Genomic DNA, 22,050 nt, shown 5'->3' with positions numbered 1-22,050 from the left:
GGAAAAGGTAACGTTTGCCAACGACGTAGTATTACGTCAAACTTTACATTTCAATCCTTTGATGTTGTTCTGAAGAATTTGAATTTGTTTTTCCTTTATCAAAAGATATTTTTTAATGCACACTAGTAAAAGAGATGGTAAATGGCCTGTATTTATATAGCGCTTTCTAGTCCCTAAGGACCCCAAAGCGCTTTACATATCCAGACATCCACCCATTCACACACACATTCACACACTGGTGATGGCAAGCTACATAGTAGCCACAGCCACCCTGGGGCGCACTGACAGAGGCGAGGCTGCCGAACACTGGCGCCACCGGGCCCTCTGACCACCACCAGTAGGCAACGGGTGAAGTGTCTTGCCCAAGGACACAACGACCGAGACTGTCCAAGCTGGGGCTCGAACCAGCAACCTTCCGATTACAAGGCGAACTCCCAACTCTTGAGCCACGATCGCCCCATAAGAGATCGCCCCAAGAGATAGCATGGCATGCTTAGTAGAAGACCGCAGAAAGGAGGGTGGGACACTTGCAGAAAAGGGTAGTACTGAAAAATGGGCACATTGCAGTGGGTCTAACAAGTAAATGTGGAAGTTAATGTAACTGCTGAGAGACGCTTAGCCATGGTGAGACTGAGAGAAGGTAAACCATGCAGGCAGAAAAGAGGAAAAATACCGATATATTCATGTTTCTGGACAAAAGGAAGCTCTAATTTAAGCGACGTGGTAAACATTAAGAGCCTGAACACTGGTGCAAGCCTGTTTTGTCTCCATTTAGCCCTAGACCTCACAGCTTCTTCAACTCCACTGGCATATGACGAACGATATCTGAAAGCTATCTTCATGTCTTTGCACAAAAACACATCATACTATAGCTGTTGTGCTTTTCAGCACAGATTTACACATTTGTCTACTGTACAACAGCCACTTATCCAGCGCACACAGAGGCCTAAACAGGTGGCAGCCTACTTTAGACAACATGGATCATGTATGTTTGTTCAGAAAAATAAGATTGCATGGACTTCATGTCCTCCCTCACTGAGAATCATTTCAGATGCCTTTGTAAAGTTCGACTGCTTTTTTTTTTTTTTCGTATAAGAAATTGTATTTTAGGTGCAAGCAAGGCGGGTTGTGCTTAAATGTCCCCGCGCTGTCCACAGTGCTGAAATAAAGAAGTACACAGCAGCCTGTTTCTGGCTGTGCTTGAGTTATTGTCATTGCTTACATTAGATTGGTGCTGCTGGTGTGTATGATGTTCAGATCAAGTGGCCTGTCTGTGCCTTTGACTCTGCGTGTGTGTGTGTGTGTGTGCCTGTGTGGGTGTGTGTGTGTGCAGTCAGGCAGTGCAGCTGCTACGGCCAAGTGTGCTATTCTGTGCCTGGCGTCTTTGCCTGTTTGCTGCGTCTGTAAAAGTTACTGATTGTTGTGAGCCCTGTACTCGTTGCTCTCATAATGACATTGATTTGGCCGTTGTGGTGTCTGTATGTGATGCAGCATCCTGTTTTACTGTGATAGTGGTGCATCATTGATGGTTTCACTAACCGTGCATGCATGTCTTTGCAGTCCTTCTCTCTCATAGGAGTTGTGTTTTGTCTTTCACCCAATTTAGGTTAGAGTCGCTGTAAATATGGTGTGGTTGTCAAAGGACAGCAGCTGGTGGAGCTCTAAAGTGTCATAGTGAGGTTAAGATACCGTTTCACATATCAGCTCGGTTGCTACAATCTTTAAAAAAAATAAAAAATAATGTTGCAAACTTAGTGAGGTTTACTCAGGGTCACAATAGTGCCTGTCGGTATTTTGAACACCTGCCTGGTGTGTAACTATGGTGACTGAATCTCATCAAGTTTGGCGTCAGATACTTGAAATCAACTTTCAGCATGAATTCGAACCACTTAAAAATGCAGTGGTTGAAAATTGCTGTGCTGTGAAGCCAGAGACAGCCACAGCCTGCTGTCATAAGTTCATTGTCACTTCTACTGTACATGTGTGTAAATATATTATAAATTAGTGTGTTACAGCACTTGTTAAACCCTCACTTTTACACCAGGATGTAACAATATAACATTGTGCTGACCAGCTCCCGCATTAACTGCATAATCTCGCATGTAATTCTACTTGGTAACTTTCACAATGAAGCCATCTTCCCTCTTCTAACCAGCCCTTTCTGACTCTACTGGAGTCTGTGTAATCCTGGATACCCTTCCCAGCTCTCGGGTGTGATGGTGACTGTGTCTCTCCTGATAACTTTGAATTGGTTTCCCTCCAGCGCTGGCACTCTCCAGGCCTTGCCCCCCACCCCTCCGCCTTTCCCTTCCCCTCATAGCCAGATGAACGGCCTTGCTGCTTTATTAATCCCCTTCTCCTCACCACGCACACAGATGAATTTTAATCAGCTTTCTTAACCTCTTCATATGCTGCAGGATTTCTATACAAACGCTCAGACACGTGAGGTGCACTCAAAAAAAAGAAGAAGAAGAAGAAGGAAAAAATACAGGCACACACAAATAGACACACACATTCTGGGGGCGGCTCCTCTATCACCTTCTTTCACAATTGGTTTCAGCTGAAGAAGTCCTTGAGGCCCGCAAGTGTGTGTGTGTGTGTGTGTGTGTGTGTGCCTGTGTATGTTTGTGTGTGTTTTGGTGTGTGTGTGATGTTTTACTTAAAATGGAGCAGAATAGACGCACAGTGCAGCTCTCACTCACTCTAATAAAATCATCTCAGGCTACATTAATCCCTCCTGAAGGCCACTGTCAAAATAACAAACAGCTGGGATTCTTTAAAGAGAGCTATCTGTCTCGGACAGGTGAGAGACGTGTGTGTGCCCGCGTGCCCGATCCAGGTATTACTCATGTTGTGGGGACCTAAATCCGTTTGCTCTGCCATGATAGGCCAAGTGTCTTACTGACAGGGACAAAAAACATGATATTTTCAACACAGCAGGTTAAGGTTTGGGTAAGTGTAGTAACATGAAAGCAAGACGACAGCAAGTCCTCTGAAGTCACAGATATAAAACTGTATGTGTGGATGTGTATGCTCATTTATGTAAGTGCGCCTCTTGTGCGACAAGAGAGCTCTTTCCCGACCTCTGTGTTTATGGTCTAGACGTGTACTGGTGCGCTACAATCTCTTTACCTCCTCTCTCTTGTTTGGGGCAGATCCCTTTGGCTGGGGTCAGCCTCCTCTCCTGATCCTCCTCCCCTCCCGGGGTCACCTGGACGCCCACTTCCACCGGAACAGCCCCTCTTCCCAGCTCCAGTGACCTGGCCCTCGGAGAGATGGGAAGGCCCATAACCCCGCCAGCTTCCCCAGGTTTGGAGAAGGACCCCAGTCCGCCAATGGGCCCCCGGCACAGACGGCGCTTGTGCTCGATGAAAACCAGGATATCACCCAGAGGGAAGTTAGTCTGGCACTGGCCGCAGGTCAAGAGGTCATGCTCTCCAGATGCTCTCCTCCGAGGGCTTGGGGTGGACAGCTCAGGAGATGGAGATCCTGCCCCTGAGTCATGATTGGCCTCTGCTGCCGAAATAAGAAGGGGAAGGTAAAAGAGGTCAGTCAGTTGTTATTTTAAGAAAGACAGGAGTAAGATAGTTAGAGCCAAATATAGAGAGGTAAAGGAAAAAAAAAAACACCCAGCGAGGTTAGTTATCCCTGAAACCATTACCTGATGAAAGCCATCTCTTCCTACCACACAAGATGATCATTACAGTCACAACTGTGTGTCACTTTCATGGCATAAAACAACGCCGCTGTTAAGTTGCTTCGCCTAGGCAAACACCTGCACTGCTTATCCGTGAGAGATCTGCGTGGGCTGCACCCAACACATAAACTCCACGTGTATGTGTGTCTGTGTGCATATCAGCCTGTGTGATTGTGTGTGTGGCCAGGAAGCTATTCATCTCACAGTGCAGGCTTGGTTTCCGGTGAGGGCCTTTTGCTGCACTAAGCTGTCATAGCTAGACGGCTCCCTACACCACGGGAGCCCCAGCTTGTGCAGAACAAAGTGTAGAGTAACGTAGGCCACATCCACCACCCTGTGTGCGCGTGTGTGAGTGTGTGTGTTCGTGTTTGTGTGCATCCTAGAATAAGACAGCGAGAAGAAAAATTAAAAGGAGAGAGAAGAGAAAAAAAGTGCCATGTCTAAGTGCGTGTGTGTACATGAATGGATCAGGTGAGTTTGAACAGTGTATTCTCCACAGACAGAAAATCTATAAAGCCAAACCCGAGGTCCTGTTAAGAGAGTAAATCTCATTCTTTACAGATCTGACACGGTCATTAATAACCATTACACATTCTTCCCTCTGTTCCTCCCCGATGGCGCAGACTCTGTCCCTCAGCTTAACGTAAATCCCTCATGGACAACCTCCATTTTTTTTTTACATTTTAAAACACTACCCTGATGTACCAGTATGGAAATGTGTCCTCTTCTAAAGAGCCCCGAGGAAACCTGAAGCTCCAGAGACTGAAGGCGTGTCTGAGTGAGCGGGTACCCAGGGAGAGGTGTTGATGCCTGGGAGAGAAGCATAGCAGCACTTGCCTGTCTGCTGCGTCTCCACTTCTAGCGCCCGCATCTCCCCCCCCCGGGCCCCCACACCCCTCCCCCTACACCCCTTCTTCTTTGCCTCCTTTTCTCTTTTCCTCCAAACATGACACCCTAATAATTGCAAGGATTAGACAAAGAGGGTGTGTGCTCTCGCTCTCTTCTTCTTTTTTCTTTTTTTTTGTTCTGCTGTATTTATCAGAGCAAAGATCCTAAACCTTCTTATCAGCCATCTCAAACTGTCAGGGAGGCATTGCATCGCTGTCATAACGCTTAAACTCGGGCAGGATTGGGGATGAATACTAACGTGTCCCTTTTTTCACCAAATTATCATTATTATTATTATTATTTATCATTTTCAAATATTTCTTTGTAACTATGATTTCCCCCCACCCCACCACCCCCTTTACCAAATCACCCATCCGCCCACGTATACACTCATACACACTTTCCAGTCCTCTCATTCCGCCCTGGAGTGATGATCCGATGCCAAATATCTTTTCTCTAAATGGCGATGGCTTCCTGGATGCCCGCCAAATAATTTCCATCTCATAATCTTTTGGCGGCAAAGAAGGAACACAGCCGCATATTTACCTACAGTTCACAGCTTGTGACCATGATTCGCTCACACAGGCAATGTAACTCTGCATGTATGTGCAATGCATACAAGTAGGACGGTGCAGGAGATCTTTCTGCTAACGTTATGGGGTGTCCTCATTTTTTTTCTTTTCTTTTTTTACTTTGGGGAAAAAACAAAAGACAAAAGAAAGAAGACAGGTGGCATGAGGCACAGATCCTCGTGTGAGAAATGCGAAAATGAAAAGAAAAAAAGACAAGTACAAGTCAGCGAGCTGACAGACACCTGGGCATTTGAACTCGACTCTCTCTCCCTGTGAGAGACAGAGACAAATAGTGAAAAGGCCTGTTTGTTAACCTATGGTTGAGTAACACGGCCTGAGGCTGAAAGCAGTAAATTAGCAGGAGTTGGCACCGTGACTGTGCCACTGGAATATCAGTCGGACATCTTCTGAAAACCGCACCCCTCTCTGAAACCCGCGCACTCATCTGTCCCGAGGCTCACCTGTGTGAGAAAAACATGTGTGCAAGAAGGAACCGAATGTGGAATGCTTGCGGGACGGGAGGGTGGTACAAAAAAAACAAAAAAAAAAATCTTGGACACAAGCACGGCGAAATGGAAACATGAAAGAATAACAGACTAATGTAGCCGATCACGGTGACAGACAGTGTCTAATTCCTCAGTATAAACTCCTATGTGAGAGGAACAAGCCTGATAGGTAAAGGAGCATAGCTGACACGCTGTCAAACATGCCATCGTTGGGGAAGGCGTGATGATGGCAATGAAACCGGGCTGTCTGACATGATAGCACACATACTTTAAATCTGTCTCTTCTTCTTCTTCTGTGTTTCTCTCACACACACTCATATAAACTTGGAGTTATATTCACCCTATGACAGTCCTGCTACTCTGCCTTATCAAGTGTGAGTTAAGTCAGGCAGCCTTAGAGCACCCCCTATCAGTTTGATGAGGAGAGAGTCAGTCATTCACTCCACTATTACTACTGCTGCTGCTGCTGCTGCTGCTGCACACAGCCACTGCACAATATGTACCAGATGGGAGCTCAAGACAATGGGCCTCTTTCACCAAAATTTCCATCTTTGTAGAAGGTCAAAAAAAGCCGTTCAAAGGCCTGGCCAGAAAACACTTAATAAAAAAATATTTTTGGGATTTTTCAGATACTTTTAAGTGCAAATGCTGAAATTGATCCCGTGTAGTTTGGCTACGCTCGAGCGGTGAATAAACTGGTGAAAAGTTAGCAGCTAGGTAAAACCAGCTAGGTGGGTGAAACATGCCAGAGTGCATATAGGAGGACTCTGGCCTCCAGTCATGTCCTCAGACATTAATTGCACCTATAAGTCCTTCTAATCCTCAACTATTGTGTTTGTTCTTATATGTTCTTATACATGACGGCTCTCTCGCAGTTTCACTGTGCCCGAGGTGAGGGCAAAAGCAAGGAAATTTGACAGCACGGTAAAACAAGTTCTACTCTTCCCAGCGGAATAAAGGGAGGAGAGGAGGGGGGGAAGTCAATTTTTTTTGGATAAGACACAATTTTCTTTTTCCTTTTTTTTAAATTTGAATTTGACGAAATGCCCCGAAGAAGCAGTGTCAGAACAGAAAACCATGAAACTATTTTCCGCTGGCCTTACACAACACTTTAATACCAGCTGCGCGCTCTGTTCGGCAGTTAAAAGGCAGAGGAAGGCCATGGGCACTCGTATGACAGTCGGCCATAGCGTATGGGTTCAGACCTGTCTCCCTCTCTTTGTTTTCCCCCTTTCCATTTTGCTGAGCTGAGAACACATGCACACACACAGAAACCCCCAAAGGGGAAAGTCGGGAAAGATTCGCGCTGTCGTTGAAAATAAATGACACCAGCAACGACGCAGATGGTTGCAATCAAAAATTCAAACGACAAGCGGCCTCGCTTAGCCTCTCCCCTTTTTTCTCAGCAGCGATTGCCAAGGAGAGCTGCAACAGTGTGCGTTGTGAAAGGCCAGGCCTGTGTGTTTCATTATCATATCACCATTTAATCTGTAGCAGCCCTATTTCTTATCATAAATCTTAGATTATCAGGCCCGAAAGTGAGCAAAATACGACTGCAGCTGACTGTGACTTGTCACTAAATCGCTATAAATGACTTGCAACCTCTGAGGCATGACATTTGGCGATATAAATCAAATTTGCCAAACAATTTTAGAGATATCATAATAATAATAATAAAAAAAAGCCGCTTTATAAGCATTGCAAAACGGATTCAACGTGTTCGATAATATTGAAATATAGAAGGAAAATCGGCGAACAAACTGCAGCACTGCCTCGCAGTGAATCATAAATCGCTCAACAGTCATCTCCCCTGTGAGATTATCATCCGGTTACCACAATGTGTGTGCATATTTACTGTGGCGTAAGACTGCGTACGGTGGGTTTCTCCCCATCATTTGACAGCCATATGGTGTGCATAAAGAAGAAAACATTAACTGTTTCACAAGTAGCATGCCAATTCGGAGGGTAAACAGTTATCACGAGGCGTTTCCACGGCTGAATCCAGAGAAGAATTCTCAGTAATAAATCTGATTCGAGATTGCAAATGCACCACTCTCTGAATGAGGAGGCTGGGGGCGGGGGGCAAACCTGGGATGCTAAACGCCAGTCGTTCCACATTAATTTGACTAATTCATAAGGATATTTGTGTGACAGGTCTCTCTTTGTCACGGATGTGACTCCGAAGCTGAATCACCGAGCCTGAAAAAGCCTATAGGGATGATTTCCCTGTAAGGAAACTGAGAATGAACTATAAACTGCGCCGACTGAATCGGCCTGCTGCATTTGTCACAGTGAGAGCATAAACAGATACGTGCTGATGTATTCTGAGCGTGGTTCTTTCTGCAGTTGCACGGTATAGGCAGAGTCTACATAGAGTCAGCGTGTACCTTCCTTGCTGCATACTTGCGCACTGAGTGCCTCGACTGCAGTTACAGTCGCTCGTTCACCCCTTTAGATGTCTGGCCTGGCAAGTACAGAGGCTTCTGCTAAGCCTGTCCAGAAATATGCAGATATTCAGGTTCTGTTCATAAGTAGTGCATGACCTGTAGGCCTGCAGCTGGCACAAGGCTGTGTTCTGTTACAGTGAGCCATGACATGTGTTTTGATGAATGCTGGTGCCCTGCAGAAACTTCATATCATTACTTTTATAAAGAGATACGCCGTGACTGGTCTCGACAGTCGATACAGAAAATGTGAAACCGTCGAGCTGCAAAGTGATATTAAAATCAAACTTTCTTTTTTAGAAATGTACTTCTTTCTTCCCGTCTTTCTTTCTTTTTCTTTGGCAGTATCTCTGTACATGTGTTGACTTAATCAAATAACAAGTTGGCTTTCCTCCCACTGCCCCTCTTTGTCCTCCAGCCTGAGTTGTGGACACAGGTCCAAGTCCTCCCTCTTGAACCTGAGCCTCTCAGGTCTTTGCCACTGCTGGAGTTTGTTTTTTTTTTAGTAGGCGACACTGAAATAAGATGTAGGATGAGAGCCAGGCCCTCTCTCCACACATTTCCCCGCCTTTCCTCCACCTTGTACTCGACCACTCCTGTGTTATTAGGCTAAGCACCAAAACATTTGCCAGCATTTACAGATATTAAGCTGTTTTGTGACACTTGCAAGTTTTGTTTTTTGTTTTTAAAGACCAGGCCAGAGATGATTAAAAAGATTTCTAAATCCAGTCATTTAAAGCTTCAGGCAAGAGCAAATGAATCCTGGGGACATTTCAGCGCAGCTTGAGAGCTTGGACAGAGAAATTAAGAAAATGAAAGCTGATCTGTGACAGCTAATTATCAACCTAATGACATTCAGCAGGTGCAGAAGCAGAAGCAAATATTATTTTAGCTTTAATTTGTATGAGTTGACTAATAACAGAGGAATGTTATGTAAAAAAGAAAAAAACTGCAATTATTAGACACACTTTATCCAGATTAAGTGTTAAACACACAAAAGCAGTGCCTGAGGTGCAAATAAAGTTTTGCTAATTTTTGTTTGTTTTTCAGTTCAGTCGAAAAAATGTACGACTGGGGCTGAAATCATCTCCACCTTAATTAATTATCAGACAGCCAGAGCGACAACAGAGAGAATCAGCCTTCAAATAAATAGCTGCACCATAGCCAAGCATCATCTTAACGTGGTGCTGCACGTTATCACAAATAAAAATAATTCAATTAATTTAACAAAAACCCCACCGGTTATATCTGGATGTATCTCTCCGATTGCTCTCTGTGTCTGAAATTGGCGAAACAATTTCAGCAACAACAAAAACAAAAACAAAAAAACTTCAGAGGGGAAAGTCAATGAGAGAGTGCCAAAGTGAATAGTGATGAGTCTAAATGTTAAATGTGTCGGGTGGGACGGAATGCACCTAACCGTTTTCAACGCAAAACAGATTGGCCAAAGATTACATCATGAACTTCTGCAATGAATTACCCAGATTAGGCCTCTATGAAATTGGATTTAGGCACAGCAGAGCGCTGGGAGATGAAGGTTAGATTGATATAATTGATTTGAAATTGGATTATAAGACTTTTTAATCATATGCTCGCCTCCAAAAAAAAAAAGAAAGTAAAGGAGAAAGAAAAGGAAAAATCATGCGCAGTTTAATCACGTTTTTTTGACGCACTCGTGAAAAGAAGTTGTGACCCTACGGATCCTAAAATGTGGCCCACGTAATAATAAGACTAGCAAATATAGTAGAAAAAAAAAAATTGTGATCTTCCCCGTGTGTATGTGTGTGTGTTTATTTTCGTGCCCAGCTCCAATCTTAAATATTCTTCTTGTGGTCCGGTGTGTGTCGCGAAAAAAAAAATCAGTTTTAGTTTGATGCTTTGTGCCAAAATGTTAGAGTGTGTGACAAAAGTGAGAGGGAAAAAGAAAGAGGTTATTTTTTTTAAAGAAAAAAAGAAAAGAAAAAAACTTTAATCGTGCAAACTCACCCTCTGTGGAAATGTTTAACAAAGTATCCACGCGCAAATGTGACACATCCCGGGAGAAAAGAAAACGTAAATTTGAATATGAATTGTTAGAGTACAACCTCAGTGCACGTGTGTGTGTGTGTGTGTGTGTGTGTGTGTGTCTATGTGTGTGTGAGTGTGTGTGTGTGCACACACTCACACACACAATCAAGCAGACACCCCAGTTGTAGCTGTCATAGGATCGTCCCTTGTAGTAAAGTCCACTGAAGCCGAAAAAGGCGCATGTAAAAACGGTCTCACTTACACTGATACAAATGATAAAATAGTTTAGAAGCCATGCAGTCACTCGCATCGAGTCTAAAAGTTTAGTGTTAGAAAAGCAGCTGCACGGTATACTATTTTTATTATTGTCTGTGCATTAGTGATATCACATGATCTATTTATTTTTTCACAAATCAGTTTCTTGTTCGGCGCATTTTTTGCAATCACTGAAAAAAACGTGCTGTCTTCGTGTTTTACTAAAAGAAAAGTGCGTTATTAATCATTTTAGTTGTTTATTTATTTATATTGGCCCGAAAGTCCGAATCGGGCTAAATAATAATATCGACAAAATTGCAAAGCAGTAAATGTTACGATAAAGGAAGTGATGAGCGTGTAAAGATATTAACCTCACCTTGTATTGTCTCCCTGTGCGTCAACGATAAGTGCTGCGGGTTCACCTGCTTGCGGCGGGACATTGCCCCGGCATCTACTCTGGCATCGCCCGGTGAACGGCACTTGGAGTCGGCTTGGACCGTGGTGTCGGTCCTCTCTGGATCACGGGTCCCCGACTTCCCGCTCCCTTTTGTATTCCCCTGCTGCTTTTCACAGTCTTTAGCTGGAACTTTGATTCGTCTTTTTTTCTTTTCTTTTCTTTTTGTTTTTGGAAAGATCACCAGTCGGACAGCAGCGCGATAAGGATGGAGGACCGCTCAGTCCACGGTGTCCTGCTGCGCCTCGGAGGAAGCAACACTTGGATTAAGGACGCCAAAAAAGTGTAGTTTTAGCAAGGAAGCGTCTGCAGACGACCGATGAGCTAATGAGTGCGCCGGTAAAGTGACCTTTTGCAGATTAACCAAAAAGGAAAAGGAAAGGGAAAAAAATCCTGGACTGTCCGCTTCTGCAGCGACCGCGGTGACAGATTAAGTAGCCTACGGAGCACTCCACCAGTGATGGATGTTGTCACCTATTTAACTCCTCTCCCTTTTCTTTAATTTTAATGATATAATTATATCATCTGGGTTCAAATGGTGGCTCTTTAGTTTAGGATTCCCTACAGTCCTTCCATCTCAGCAGTGGCGCGCTACAATGACCCTTTGGCACTGACTCCCCTCGCGCGTTTTGGCATCGGTGCGCAGAAACGGCAACTCTTGGCTCTCGTGGCAGTAGCCGCGTTGATTGAGAGAGGGAGAGAAAGCGACAGAGAGAGAGAGAGAGAGAGCGCAGGCGGGCAGACGGACAAGAGACACCTCCCTCCCCTCCTTCCAACAAGCTCCAGTGTCTCCTATTGAGCCGTCTTTGCAGCTCACACGACGAAACATGCCCTGTTTGGGGCGACCCCGCATGTGTGTGTGTTTGTGTGTGTGGTTGGTGTTGCCTCATTCAAGTTTAAGTGCGTCCAAGACATCAGCCACTACAGAGGTGTGAACGGCAGACAACACAGAGACAATTTGCGGGGGGCAACCAGCAGTGGCTCCCCAGAGCTCCACCACGAGCTTCAGACGCAAACATCACTCAGCAGTGGCTACTTCACAGGCACGCTCACGTCTGGCTATTGGAAGCAGTGTCAAGTTAGCAGCCAAAATTCACCTTCACTTGATTTTTTCTTTTTGGTAATTCTATCACAAATACTATGAAGTAAAACAATCTGATCATTTCACCTTTTACCTATTTAGAACCACCACCACCACCCCTCATCATTGCTTACAGAAGTCTCCCAGGCACGCCAGATGGAAATGATCTTAAAACAAGAACAGCAAACACCTAGATCAGGTCCAAGTCAAACTTGGATGAAGGGTCACCTTTAATTTAGACAATCCTTTGTGTTGCTGTTTGTCGACTATGTAAACGCTGAAGCACTGCACAGGACACATGGCATCATACATGCAGTACTTACTCACATTTGAGTCAGAGGGTGGAAAACCCATGCTGTAGCTTTGTTGTTGGGGATCATTTAAATATGTTGTGAGGCAACAGTACCCTCTGTTGGCACAGTCTGGAGAACCTGTTTAGGCAGTGATACCTTAATGCAGCATTACTAAACTCCATCCCTATTTTTAGAATGAAGCCTCCTTAATTTGCCATTTACACAGTTCAGCGTCTGAGAGAGAGTCCTTGGAAAAGCAGATCGGGTTCACTAAGAGGCAATTAATAGCACTAAGGGAAGGTAATTGCACACGTACAGGTCTGCATTGAGATACAGGTTAGTACAGCCCTAACGCCACCACACCATACAGTCCAAACTGGTGCCGTGCCGTAATTTGCTTGAAATACATTGTTGAATAAAAATAATAGCCTCACACGGCCGTTTAAAGTTGACACTGTTTCCTCGTAGATCAGCAGAGAAGTGTGCAGCCACAGCAATACATTTTACAGCCCGCCATTAATAAAACATGGTGGGCAATTTTAAGAGCATTAGAAGTTTGATTGCTTCGGGGCAGGCCTAGGGGACTTTCAGGACAGTAATTATTTATATAAATGAAATGTCATCTCAGCTCTGGCTCAAGTAGACGTAACCTCAGCAGACGCCACATGGAAACACTACGGCACAACAGCTATCTTTCACAGATAGGCCAAGCATGTTGTCGAGCATATTGCTTTGACTGGAGCGCATAAATTCGATATGTGATATTACACGGAGAGTCTTCGACTCCGCGTCGGGCCAAGAGAGCAACAGCAGTCGTGGACATATTGAATGCTGAAGGAAAACATTATCCTGAGTTCACACACGCTCTCTCTCTCGCTCGCTCTCTTGCCATCCCTGCCGGCTGCGAGCAGCTCCTTGATCCTTACCCATGGGTTTCTCAATAATACATCAATGTCTCCATTATAGCTTGTAACTGCAGGCTCTGGGCAAAGGCAGTTTAAAGCTGGGTTGCATGGGGCCAACATAGCACAAATACCCCGCTTGTGGACACAGGAAAGGTTTTAAGTCCAAATGTTGCCTCCAAGGAGACATGCATCTCTCATGCTAAGTGTGGTCGCTCAAGAGGAGGTACCTGAACACACCACGGGGCAACATCCAAGCAAGATGTGAAAGTTTTGTCCAACTTACAAGGGGCCACGGTGCTGACATGCAATCGCTTTTTCCAGAATCTACTGAATTTAGAAAGATCTGCCTCGTTTGTAACTTACAGTTAAAATAATGAGCCCGGTGACAAAGTTTTTAAAAAAATTAGGAGCTTTTGCATTTGAGTGGACACGCGGCTCACCCGGCTTTGATTCTGGGTCACCTCCATCATTGCATCCCTTACATCTTCCATTTTTCATGTCCCTCCCATTTATTTACTCTCTAAAGAATACAACAAAGACATTAATACAGTATCCTAAAATAGACTAATGTACATGACGGAAACTGCACTTTATACAGTTTTTAGGGTTAAGTGTGCAGACCTTTCGAGACAGTCTTCAATGCGTTTAACCACAGCGTGACAGAGCTGACATAAACAATGAAAGGTCCACTCCAGGAGAGCTGGGGTAATATGAATATTGCTCTGGGATTTGCTTATAGTCGGCGCTTCATTATGCAATGTTTAATATTAATAAAGAAAGTATAAGTATATATTATTCATAAGCTGATTTACGGTGGCTGGTGTGTGTGTGTGTGTGTGTGTGTGTGTGTGTGTGTGGATTTGAGTGACAGATTGAGATGCTCCCTTGCTACAGGCAATACAACTAGACAAGGCTCTTACTTTTCTACAGGACACATCCTGACAATTTCTCCCACAGTTAAGAGGATTTGTCCGAGCAGGGGTGAATATATAATGCATGCAGATTCCAAATTTTAATTTGGACGGAGTAAATGATTCAATGCTGGCTTTTCTCAGAAGTGAGACTGGGCGGGAGGGGGATGCAGAGGGCACAAGATGTTACTTGCAAACCCCGCTCTTATGCAGTGACATTTAAACAAGTACAGATGATGCTGCACCTTTCACATGTCAACAACAGGAGCCTAAAGGAAAATTACTTTTCTAATATTTTCATTTTCCTGCTTAAAATTCCTTTTTGGTTAATATGATAGCAAGTTTCCATTACCAATAAACACCACAAACAACTTCTTTTTTTGTCCTAATCAGTCCCTTTTCTCACCTTCTCCTTTGCAGCAGGGTGAGGTGGTAAACTTTCATAATCTGTCCTGTCTCACAACCTTCATGTTTGAACTCAGATGCCATCGTGACAGATAATACATGATAATTATTTGCAGTTTGAATCTCATGTGCATATATTGTTTTGCGTATTAATTAATATCATCGTCATTCTGTGCATACAGCTCAAAACCAACATTTAAGGTAAATTTTAAACGTGTACGTGTTGTTTGATTAGATATAAATAACTCACGAGTAATATAGAAGATAACGCCGGCACTGAGTTAAAAAATGAGGGATTTGCTTGTGTTTAATCAGTAAAATAAACCAGCAATGTTTATTTTAGGGAGTCAGACAGAGTAGATTTGGACCCAGTGTTCTTTAGTATGTGCACTCTCAGGCAAATACCAGCAAAACTCATCTACTCTTAGATCCAGTTGTGCATCAGCAGTCTGTTTGTAACATATACAGGAGTATAAAAATCTATAGGTATCAAACGACAAAGGAAAATCTGCTTCAGTTTATGTATTATACGTGTTTAACCTTGTCATTTTTTCTTTTTAATTTAATTTTTAACTTACCTGCAGATTCACATTTATACTGGTCACAACTCATACTTGTTTGATTGGGTTCCTTTTACATCCTGCTACTGCTACATCCAGTGATATTTCTTGTAAGGAGCATATTTCTATGTTTGGGTGTTACCTGCTGCAGGACTCACCAGGTGTGAAAATAACCGGTGACTATTCAGCACAATGTAAATAATATTTGCTTGCTTGCTTGTAATTTGCACATGTAAACTATTTGGTCAATGCTAAGTCAATGCTGACCGCCAAGGTCCAAGAGTGAATCTGTGTCTCCCTCTAGTGGATATTATTGGGAATATCATCCTTTAGATTATTATCAAGAATATAAGAATTTAAAATGTTTTCAGGAAAGGCGGGCTGTTTCCAGCAGCGCTAGTTAGACTTAAAACACGAATGAAATTAATGTAGCAGCGGAAATGGAAAGAAAAATGTGACCCGAGAGCACGTGTACATGAGTGCCTGCGTGATGACGTCTTCCAATGGTCTGACGTACCGCAAAATGGTGGTGCCCTTGTTACAATGGGGTCTGTTGTTCACTTGTTAGCCAACTTATTGTGATCAACTGTGGATTATTGCTACAACTGTCTGATTTAGGCGATTTATTCGGACGTCTACATGTTAAAGGTAAGAGTTGTGTCTCGTTGGAAGCGGGAGGGAGATGAAGAGGCTGAATTCTGAACTACTTGTGACATGTCGGAAGCTTCGGCGTTAACACCGAGTTGAGCAAGTTTGCTAGCCGAGGTTTAGCTAGCCGAGGCTGGTGCAGAGTGGCCCTGTCGATGTGACAGCGTTGGTTGCCTTCAGTTGGAGAGTTTCATAAATGTTAGCCTATCGGCGCGTTTAAGCCACTTCGAGTGTGTGGCTCATGTTATCCTAATCTCCGCCCCTTGCTGCTTTTTTAGTTTTACGAAGCTAAGTTACCATCACAGCTAACAGTGCCAGCAGTAGCGGGTTCGTTGCAAAGCATTTTCGCTGTGTCTACATTAGGCTGTTGATTCTGCTGTGCTGCTGTAGGCACACTGGGAGACGAGATTTACACATGCATGGAAATTATAGATATATTATGTTGCTGTCTGAATCCATTTTACTCATCTATTTATTTACAACGAGCCTGGACTTGGAGCACAATGCAGCTCAGAAATGTTTGCTGCTCTTTAGCGTTTCACACTGTGGACTACAAGCTAATTACACTGTTTATAAGCCTGAGTGTGTGTATAAAACTACGCTATGGCCTACACAAAATAGCGAGTGGACGTAAACTCGTGGCCAGGTTATAGGCAGATTTGTGGTACTCTTTGCCTGAACGTAAATATTTACTTGTGTAAGCTATGCTGTTTAATGCTTTGCTGCCCTTAGTGATGATCCTTTTTATTTTTATCTCCGCAGTCCAGCACAGCGGGTCCATCCACCGCCTCTCCTCAATCAATGAAGGAATCCAAGGAAAATTCGTCAATGACGGGCCAGGCAATCTTGGACCATATAAAACCATGCTGGTACTGGGACAAGAAGGATTTAGCCCACACGCCCTCTCAGTCTGAGGGTCTGGACCCTGGCACAGAGGCCCGGTATCGCAGAGAAGGGGCTCGCTTCATATTCGACGTGGGGACCCGACTTGGCCTGTATCCTTGATTTAGATGATAGATTTATTGCTACAGCTACAAGAGAAAGGGTCACACGATTAATCAGTGCCACATGCTTCAGTTTTATAGTTAAAGATAAACAGACTTTTAAAAAGCAGTACATCTGAAAACGTCTTTTATGGCTGTCTTGTCCTTTCTCACAGAACCTACTTTGATGTGAATGTGAACATTTTTACAGGGTTTGTCTGATATACTTATATATATAATGATGTTTGTGGAATCATTATTAAAAGAAAAAAACTTTTTTCTTTTTAATTTAAAGAGTCACACGTTAAAGCTGATATTTTGCAAATGACCATTATTAGTCTTTGTGAGTCCTTGACCTGCATTTAGACACTACGACACACTGGCAACGGGCATCATATATTTCCACCGCTTCTACATGTTTCACTCCTTCAAGCAGTTTCCCAGATATGTAAGTAAATCTAATGGTCCCTGATTGTTTCACTCCTGGAAGCAGACCTGATGTTTGTAATGGTGAAGTAATGGTGTGATATGTGTCTCGACAGGTGACGGGAGCTTGTTGTCTTTTCTTGGCTGGTAAAGTAGAGGAAACCCCAAAGAAGTGCAAAGATATCATTAAAACTGCCCGCAGCCTCCTGAATGATGTGCAGTTTGCACAGTTTGGAGATGATCCCAAGGTGCAGTTCCTTGTATTCACCTTTGTTTTGAGATGTTTTTGCCTTGTGATAGCAGAAGCAGAATGGGTGTGAATACCTGTTAAAAACAGGTAGTGTGTAGTGGTCACAGGCCTCACTGTGATACAGGCAGATGACAATAATAACAGCGTCACTAATGCTTGAATAAATGAGGTCCTGGTAAAACTGAAGACTGAGTTTTCAATAACCTAAAAAGTTCCTTACTTATTTTTTTTAGTGATCAGGGCTTTTATTTACCTTAGCTGCCTGTAAGTGAGGCAGGCTTGCATTACAAACAAACTTTTATTCCTCGCTTTTATTAGAATAACTGTCTGTGTTCACTTGCATACAAAGCTTTGCTCAAACACGCTTACATTTCTTTAGTTTTAAGCTGGTGCATTAGGTGCGTAATACCACAGTAAGCCATGACTCATTCTTTAAACAGATCAGCGAGGTCATCAGAGCGTCACTCAGCACAGCTTTATGTGCCCTGACTCACAGAGACAGTAATCAGACCAGTTACCCTCTGCTGTCATGGGGTCAAAACCAAACAAGAACAAGTTTTAAATGCAGTGGAGTATGATTATGTCATTATGCCTCTTCACGTCTTTGCTATTAAAAACACACAACTCCCTCTCAACATTCAAGATTTTTCTTTTTTCCTCTTACCAGTTGGCGAGCTAAAATATCTATTAGCATGAAGTAGCCTCTGTTTCACTTAATCTGACCTTGAGTACTTTTGATAGAGCATGCATTTGTGACATCTGGACCTGGCTTATAACTTGACACTTTATTAGACACGTTTACAGCAAACACTCTTCTGGATTAGATCCAGCACTCATATGGAGCGGCACAAGCATCATACAGACGGCTTGTTTGCTTTCCAAGTCGCTCTTTAACTTGTTTAGCGTCATGCTAGAATTAGCCAGTGTCCTGGCTTTTCTCACCAGTTTTTAGTAGCTTAACTACTGTCATTAAGTCAGAATTGTACATTAGCTTCTTTCTTACTCAAGTGTTTTTAAATGAAAAGTTCAGACATTTGACTCTCATCTGGCTTATCGTTACTAATTGGAAGTAAAGGTAATGGAAACTTGCCATTCATTGCCAAAATGAGCTTTCATGTTTTTTAACATGTGCAGTATTTCCAGCGCCTACAGCGTTTTTAGAGACTGCCTCCACATTTATGAGCAGAGTATTTTTTGGAAGAATGATACTCTGACAAATATTTTGATTTTGGACACAGCACTAAGCCTTTAATTAGCCTGCTTGTTTTAACAGGAAGAGGTGATGGTGTTGGAGAGAATTTTGCTCCAGACGATCAAGTTTGACCTGCAGGTGGAGCACCCCTACATGTTCCTGCTGCGCTATGTCAAGCAGCTCAAAGGTGAGATAGGAGTATGGCGTCAGCTCCACAGAGCGTGAGAAATGATGGTCCTGTGGGCAAACTCTGATCTTTCTTCACGTTACAGGGGAGAAGAATAAAGTTTGCAAGGTGCTGCAAATGGCTTGGACCTTTGTCAACGACAGGTGAGGATTTTGTACATCAGGTTTTACAGCCTGGTTAGTTTTCATTTGTAAGGAATGCAAAGTTATATGGTGATGTCACAATAACCTGGTGCTTCAGTGATCTACCATGTCCCGATGTCATCATCTCGCTGAACCAAAACAGGCAAAAACTCAAACCACCTCTTGTGTTGTTTGCAGCCTGTGCACCATGCTGTCTCTGCAGTGGGAGCCGGAGATCATCGCGGTCGCTGTCATGTACCTGGCTGGCCGCCTGTGCAAATTCGACATCCAGGAATGGACCAACAAGCAGTCTACACGCCGCTGGTGGGAGCAGTTTGTCCAGGACGTTCCAGTGGAGCTACTTGAAGGTACTCCGCATAAAGACGTTACACTTAAAGCCTCTTTCTTTGTATTTTTTTTTTTTTTTTGTCTTCATCAAAAAAACATGTCTTTGCCTTCCAGACATTTGCCACCAGATCCTGGACCTGTACTCTCAGGGAAACAAACCCATCCCTCAGCAGATGCAGGAGAAGGAGAGGGCACCTGCTACTCCGACCTCTGCTCCTCCAGCTCCACAGGGACAACCGCCAGCTGCCAACCCTCCTCCCCCACCACCAAAAAAGACTTCCCCTCAGGGTGGTAGCCCATCGCGCCAGCTTAAACGCTCACATGTAAGTATACATTCGAACTGCGCTGTATAACTGCTGTCAAACAACTGATGATATATGGTTCGTGTTTAACGTGATTCATGTACGGGGCTCACATTTTATTTCCTCTTTGTTACAGACATCCCCCAAAGATGAACCAAAGGCTCCAGGTAACATGTTTATTAATGATTAGGCAGATTTTAAAGCTGTTAAAATCTGATGAAATTAAACTGAAATGTCTCCAAGAAAGCAACAAATTAATGTCAACGAAGAGCAGTTTAGAGAAAGATGAAAGACGGCAATTAGATTTTCCTGGCAGGGTTGAGGTTTTTATGATTATCCAGGAGCACAGAAGCAATTCCTTATGCAGTTACAGTTTTGTTTTGTTTTAAAAAGCTTTTATTTAATTCACAGAACAAGTTGGATCAAAGATTCCTCGACTCGAGAGCCCCATGCCTCCGCTACCCACAACGCAGCCTCCCCCAGGTAAGCGTGACTCTGTAGCTTACGTCATCCGCTTTCTTTACACTGTCCAAGAAGTTCAAATGGTTTAGAGCTGGATCAAAATATCGTTACGTGCTGGCGTCCTCTTAATACTCTGTTTGCGTGCGCCACCACAACGACCAATAATGAGCAGCCAGGACCCCCTGCCTGCAACTCGAGCTTAGAAGCAGCCCACAGTCGTTAGTCCTCTCAGTCTGCTTACGTAACCACAGCTCGTCTGGACATTATTTCCCAAGACACGCATACCCCTAACCCAGACCAATCTGATTAGTGCTTGAGCCTCATAATGAGACCTCCTATGTGGCTAAGCCTGGTAGTTTTGGTCTGCCCATGTGCTCACTGTCTGAGAATGGAGAGCTTCATTTTAGATCTTTGCAGTAGGGAAGCTGATTTTTATTAACAAGTCGTTTCTCTTTACTTTGTCCTTTCACTCCAGCTCCTCCCGCAGAAGCAGAACCAGGAAGTGAAACAGCTCCTCCTCCCCCACAGGCTCCACCTCCACACCAGCCTCCTCCGCTTCCCCACCGCCCTCCTCCACCACCACCTTCCAACTACTTGATGTCCACAACGAGCTCCTACATGTCTGGTGAAGGCTACCAGAGCCTACAGTCCATGATGAAGACTGAGGGTCCCTCCTACTCCATGCCGCCCAGCTACGCACCCCCAATGTATCACGTCTATCCACCACCTTCAGCACCTCCTCCTGGCCCACCGCCTCCTCCCTCCACATACCCACCACCCAGCTTGCCACCATCCTATCCACCACCGGTCTACAACAACTACCCCCCGCCACCGCCTCCACGCATGCCACCAGGCCACGTGCCTCCACCAGTGATGGCCCTTCCACCCACTGGGTACCCTCCTCCACCTCCAGTGCCTCCAGGACAGTCACAGGTGCCCTTGCCCCCACCGCCTGGTATGCCTATGAACCGTGGCGCATGGATGAGATGAGAATGTGATAAGTCTGAACTGAGGTTGTGCAGAGCCACAACTGGGGCGAATAAAAACAACCAGGATCTTGGAGCAAAACACGAAAAGCGGAGCTGCTTCATGACTCTTAGAACTTCTGATAGAGAGGTGCAGGGTTGTGAAAGAAAGCGTGTAGGTAAATGGACTTTAAAGATAATGTGAGGTCTGGACAGTATTGTTATGGGACGTGATAGGAAGGTTAACGAATTAGCAAATATGTACAGGATAGGTACTCAAAGTGCCCAATTGGAGGAGCTTATAAGAAACACTGTCCAGTCATTGTTTTTATTAGTTTTTTCTGGAAATTTTTCAGGAAATAAGAGATTTTTTTTCTGTTGTCATACATGCACTCTCACTAATTGTGGGGTGGTGAAATGTTCCAGTTTCATTCAGCCTTTGAGTGGATCTAAGGTTGGGTCTTCTGTTCCTTTATTCTATCAGCTTTATTGGTTTTCCTGAATACACCTCCCTTCACTTTGTGTTCTCTTCTCCACATTCTCTTTGTTTTGCTGAGAGCAGTGTAATAAAATCTTAAGGTGGTAGAATATGCTGTGGGACTGTCGTATTGAAAGACTTGAACAGAAACATGCTGTATATTTTGTGCGGTTTAAACAGCGGTTTGTTTGTTTGGTTTTTACATTTTACTCTGATAATGCTGAGGTAGTGTTGCAAGACATTTCTGCTGCTTTTTCCCCCTCATGTCACCACCAACCGCGTCTGCACCCAGAGCAGTAAACATTAAAACAATTTTTAAAACTAAAAGGTTCTAATTTTCTCTTTCGCCGTCTATGGTCTAATAAGCCCAATAAAGAAGAAAAGAAAAACTGACTTCAGCTGTTCTTTATCTGGCTTTTGCTTTGTTTCTATTTTTTAAAATGGTACTTTTTATGGCCATAAGTTAAAGAGTCAAAAGTTCACCCAACAGGGCAGAGCAAAGTACTTCCTCTGGGTTAGGTACCTCTGGGTGGCTCTACATGTAAGGTTCCTGCAGTGGGAACACACACATGCAGACCACTAATAGTTAAAAGGATGAAAAACTGCTTTTTGGAAGAGAGGAAGGTTACAGCCTGGGCAGGTCATCGGTAAACACAGTGACAACTTTCCTACATCCACACCTAAAAACAACTGTTATAAAAATAAAAAA

At 43.9% G+C, this 22,050-nt stretch overlaps 2 protein-coding genes across 4 annotated transcripts in view; one reads left to right on the top strand and one right to left on the bottom strand.

Moving 5' to 3' along the window:
- Positions 1 to 11,638, bottom strand: part of bcl11bb (BCL11 transcription factor B b) — a 37,469-nt gene extending 25,831 nt beyond the window's left edge. Inside the window, exons 1-2 of one of the 2 annotated variants that reach the window (XM_005449794.4) lie at positions 10,746 to 11,638; positions 3,133 to 3,513 (exon numbers count right to left, since the gene is read on the bottom strand). In XM_005449794.4, the coding sequence (XP_005449851.1) occupies positions 3,133 to 3,513; positions 10,746 to 10,809 (445 nt within the window). In that variant the 5' untranslated portion in view covers positions 10,810 to 11,638. Of the gene's footprint in view, positions 1 to 3,132; positions 3,517 to 10,745 lie in introns of both variants that reach the window. The other variant, XM_005449793.4, reaches the window with a different exon arrangement.
- A 3,792-nt stretch (positions 11,639 to 15,430) lies between these two features.
- On the top strand, positions 15,431 to 21,734 carry ccnk (cyclin K). Of its 2 annotated transcripts, none has more exons than XM_025898887.1 (11): positions 15,431 to 15,625; positions 16,385 to 16,621; positions 16,976 to 17,057; positions 17,152 to 17,283; positions 18,559 to 18,664; positions 18,750 to 18,807; positions 18,985 to 19,154; positions 19,249 to 19,457; positions 19,573 to 19,603; positions 19,848 to 19,919; positions 20,374 to 21,734. In XM_025898887.1, the coding sequence occupies exons 1-11, from the start codon at positions 15,618 to 15,620 to the stop codon at positions 20,886 to 20,888; spliced, it is 1,620 nt and encodes a 539-aa protein (XP_025754672.1). In that variant the 5' UTR covers positions 15,431 to 15,617; the 3' UTR covers positions 20,889 to 21,734. The 2 variants fall into 2 exon arrangements, with proteins under 2 accessions (XP_025754672.1, XP_013124236.1); XM_013268782.3 differs by having other exon boundaries at positions 15,433 to 15,626; positions 16,389 to 16,621.
- Positions 21,735 to 22,050: the final 316 nt, after the last annotated feature.

This window comes from Oreochromis niloticus, linkage group LG15, assembly GCF_001858045.2.
Source record: "Oreochromis niloticus isolate F11D_XX linkage group LG15, O_niloticus_UMD_NMBU, whole genome shotgun sequence".
Classification (NCBI taxonomy): Eukaryota; Metazoa; Chordata; class Actinopteri; order Cichliformes; family Cichlidae; genus Oreochromis; species Oreochromis niloticus.
The sequence above is the reverse complement of the archived record's forward strand: the minus strand, read 5'-3'. Positions and strand labels throughout refer to the sequence as shown.